Source organism: Hylobates moloch, unplaced genomic scaffold (assembly GCF_009828535.3).
Source record: "Hylobates moloch isolate HMO894 unplaced genomic scaffold, HMol_V3 SCAFFOLD_1853, whole genome shotgun sequence".
Lineage (NCBI taxonomy): Eukaryota > Metazoa > Chordata > Mammalia > Primates > Hylobatidae > Hylobates > Hylobates moloch.
Genome location: NW_026654128.1, coordinates 1 through 4124, shown reverse-complemented (window position 1 = coordinate 4124; position 4124 = coordinate 1). Strand labels below are relative to the sequence as shown.

General features: G+C 42.8%; 1 protein-coding gene across 1 annotated transcript; it reads right to left on the bottom strand.

Annotated features, from left to right (window-relative positions):
• Nucleotides 1–226: 226 nt before the first annotated feature.
• LOC116464822 (pregnancy-specific beta-1-glycoprotein 7-like) lies at nt 227–2839 on the bottom strand. Its single transcript, XM_058435175.1, has 4 exons — nt 2813–2839; nt 1779–2085; nt 1125–1379; nt 227–769 (listed from the first exon to the last, which is right to left on the bottom strand). The coding sequence occupies exons 1-4, from the start codon at nt 2837–2839 to the stop codon at nt 726–728; spliced, it is 633 nt and encodes a 210-aa protein (XP_058291158.1). The 3' UTR covers nt 227–725.
• Nucleotides 2840–4124: the final 1285 nt, after the last annotated feature.

The window sequence follows — 4124 nt, the reverse complement described above, 5'->3', positions numbered from 1 at the left end:
GGTGAGCTCTGAGTGGCTCACGCTTCATGTCCAAGGGTTTTCCCATGAAATTTACATTGAGTTGTTCACCTCCAGCTTATAGGGCTTCTGGAACAGCGTGGGTCTGGCTCTTAGTGATTCCATGGGAGAAAATGGAATTGGAGGAACTGGTAGAATTCAGGGTAATGTCCAGTCTACAGGTGGATAATAAAAACACAGAAACAATGAACAGGGCTGCAATCTCATAACAGGTGTACTACAGTTTTTATTTTCCACATAATTTTTCTCTCTATGGGCATCTCTATTTTTACCAATGATAACTTCAGTAGCGTAAGTTTGTTTGCAAAATAGGTGGAGTTTCCTCAAATTTGGTCTGATTCTTTACATAAATGCAGCTAGAGTAGCAGTGGACCATGTAGGCTCTCTTTTAAAATTTTCTTTGCTCTAAGTTTTTATGAGGAATCTCAGATTAAACTTTTACAAAACTCTTGAGAATAGGAAGCCAAACCAAGGCTGACTTCACACTTTGCCTGCAGTTCATATTGGTTCATTCTATCTATATTCTTAAATATAACATCCCAGTCAAAGCCTTGGTACTATAACCAATGATTTCAAATGTGTCCTGTTACAAGGAGAGCAGATTGTTACTGTACTTGTGCAAATATGTGTATTACCATAAACACATCAATATTCATGAATAGTTGCCCAATTCTGGGACAGTCGGGTAGAGAGCAAAAGTAAATGTTTCAATTATCATTCCCAGAAGTATAGTTGATTGAACTGCTATAAGCTATAGATAGATTAAAAGAGAAAAATTCCATAAATCTAGAAAACAAACCAATTAAAGCATCAGCAAATTTTCAAATAAAAATCATAAAAACATTATCCTCATTATTATCAATTATTTCAATGAAATCAATGTTTTTCCTGCTTGGTCTAGGCTGGGAATTTTATGAAGATATCAGCCTGTTTGTTAAAGTTTTGGAAGTTCTTAGAGAAATTGGGAGGGTTCAGGAGGAGAATTTGGGATTTACTTGTGCCCATGGGACACAGGCTGGGAATAAGAATATTTTCCTGACTCTTCTATGAAAGCCAGATACACTCCACCTAAAACCCTATTGCCAAGGATGCTGGGACCCACTTACCAGAGACTTTGACTGTCATGGATTTGGAGCTTTCCTTGCCAGTGGCTGAGTTACGAACAGAGCAAGCATAGAGCCCACTATGCTTTGTAGTAATTTGGGGGATAGAGAGCTTTTGTCCTGAGAGCTGAAATTTCCCATTAATTGTCCAAGAATACTGTGCCGGTGGGTTAGAGTCCGCAAAGCAGGACAAGGAGAGGTTTTCTCCTTTATGGTAATAGGTGAATGAAGGGTAAATGCTGGGGAGGTCTGGACCATCTGGAGCAAAGAGAATAAAGCCACAGGTGATGTCATCCGAGGGAAGGGGATGCTCCTTGTCTCTTGAAGGACACTGTGACCCTCTGAGCGAACACACACCCTCAAGTTCCAGCCAAACCCCCTCTATGTTCACTGAGCCAAAGCCTGAGGTATTCACCTGTTTCTCCCTTCAGAAGCTGTGAGCCCCAAGCCTCCCATGACAAGAGCGTCCCCTCCCCTTATATTCTTGGTTAAGGCTGTGCCTACCCAGGTTTTCCCAGGGCAGGGAGTCATGGCCAGCTCAGATGTTTAGAAGTAAATGTGTCTATGCTTGGACCGGAGAGAGACTGAGAGGCCTGGCCTCTGGTGGTTTGGACTTAAGCTTGTGTCCTGACCCACAGTGGAACAAAAGATACTCACAGAGGACATTCACGGTGACTGGGTCACTGCTGATGCCACCATATCGGTCCCGTATTTGACATTGATAGGGTCCTGTTTCATTTCTCGTGACACTGGGTAGAATGAGGATCCTGTTTTCAATGGGTCGCTTTACCCTGGGACTGATCGGGAGGCTCTGACCCTTTAGCCACCAAATATAGGTATAGTTCTCACTCTTAGGTTCACAGGTGAAGGTTAAGACATCCTTATTCTCCCTGGGGTTTAAGTTGTTGATGGTGATGTAAGGCTTGGGCAGCTTCGCTGTGTGGATAACAGAGAGAAGATTGTCCTATGTGGCACCTTTGTTTCCTCTACAGGCATCCTTCAATCAGAGTTGGCATCTCCCACCTCTCAGCCCACCCAACTCCTTGAAAGCCAATAGCTGGTGCGTGTGTCACAAGACAGAAGCATGATGATCTAAGGGCTCAAAGACTGTGAGGCCGCCTGCTCTGTCTTAGGGAAGCACAGACTTTCTCAAGTGTCAATTGAGCAGCAGTGTTGGGTCATGGACAGACACGTCAGTGGGAGTCATAGCCTCTGGTACCCCTCTCAGTCACTCTCTCATCAATTGACTCGCTGGCTCACCTTGGGTTCCTTACCTGGAATGTGCAACTGCTGGGCCCCTTCCAAATTCCATCCTACTTTGCCCCCCTAGATGTGATTTCTCTGCAGCTTCCATTTCCAAGGACATTCTAGAGATGAATAATAATGGGACTTCTCATTGTCCTGAAACCCTGATGATACTGAGCAGCCTGGCCTGGGATTGGATGTTTCAGCAGAAATAACACAGGGGAGACCAGAGTCAAGCCTGGAGGTCAGTTCAGTCATCAGGCAGTGGAGGCACAAGGTGGGGCAGTTTTTTGCAGGTGTTTCACGAGGACTTACTTGAACCAGTGACCTCTAAAGATAGAGCAGAGTGCAAGCAATGATCTAGAAAGAGTGAAGGGGACAGGCAAGAGCTGGTGGCTTTGGAGCAGAACCATGTTCCCTGTCCTGGGTTATTTAAGTTTCCTCACCTTCTGCAGAGGGCAGGTGAGGACCATGTGGATCTTTCCAGAAATACATGTGGACATTTGCAAATACAGAACTGACTGGTGGAAAGGATGGGAATGAGCTGCTGGAAATCTGGTCCTCGTGGACAATCTGTGTTTGATGGATATGAGACAAATTTGGTGAGAAGTTTTGCAAATATTTTCTTTCATTGGACATTCTACTCTCTGATTCCATGGGTTCGACTACTCTAGGGACCTCATGTAAGTGGATTCCAGAGTGAATATGAGAAGAGAGTGCTGGTTGCCAGGAGCTGGGAGTGGGGAGAATCAGAAGTTGGTCATGGCTGTGCAGTTTCAGTTATGCATAGTGGGGAGGTTCTAGAGATCTGCTGTACAGCTTGATGCCTATAGTTCACACAGATTGAGTATTTCTTCTGCATAAGACTTAGGACAAAAAGTGTTTTGGATTTCTGACATTTTTCATTCTGAAATATTTTTCGTATACTTACTGGTTTAGCATCCCAAATCTGAAAGATTCAAAATCTAAAATGCTTCAGTGAGCATTTCTTTTCAGCATCAGATTAGTAGGCAAAAGTGGGTGGTGATAAGCCAAATATATTCTTGCCCTTTTTTATCTCTCACCACGTTTCTAGCTTGGTGATTAGTTTTCGGTCAATTCCATACTGGCCATGCTGCACTCGTATATTTTTGAAGGCTTTGGGATGTGAGAAAGGCTGATTGCTATTTTCTATGTCATCAGAACTTTCCACCTTTTCATGGTTGCATCTTTTTCTCAGTGTTTCTGTTGTGGCAGTCATTAATAAGGGCCTGTCAGGTCAGATTTGGGACAGAGTTTTCTAATTCTGCCAAAAATATTACTGGGATTCTGGTAAAGGTTGCCCTGAATCTGCAAACTCATTTTGGGTGGTATTGTCTTTCTAAGAATATTGATTCTTCCAATCCATGAAAATGAAGTGTCTTTCCATATATTGATATCTTCATTAACTTGTTTCAGCAATGTTTTGCAGTTTTCAGAGTATAATCATTTGACATTTTTGGTTAAACTTATTCCAAAATATTTTATTCCTTTTGATGTTAATGTGAATTGAAATTCTTTTCTTAATTTCCTTTGAGATTGTTCATTGTTAGTGTACTGTCTAAAGAATGATCTAGAAAGAGTGAAGGGGACAGGCAAAAGCTGGTGGTTTTGGAGCAGAAACATATTCCCTGTCCTGGGTATTTGATTTTCCCTCACCCTTTGCAGAGGGCAGGTGGCTCTTCCCTGATAACTAGATAGACTGCACTGGAAAACATATTGCCAATGCTCCAGGGATCC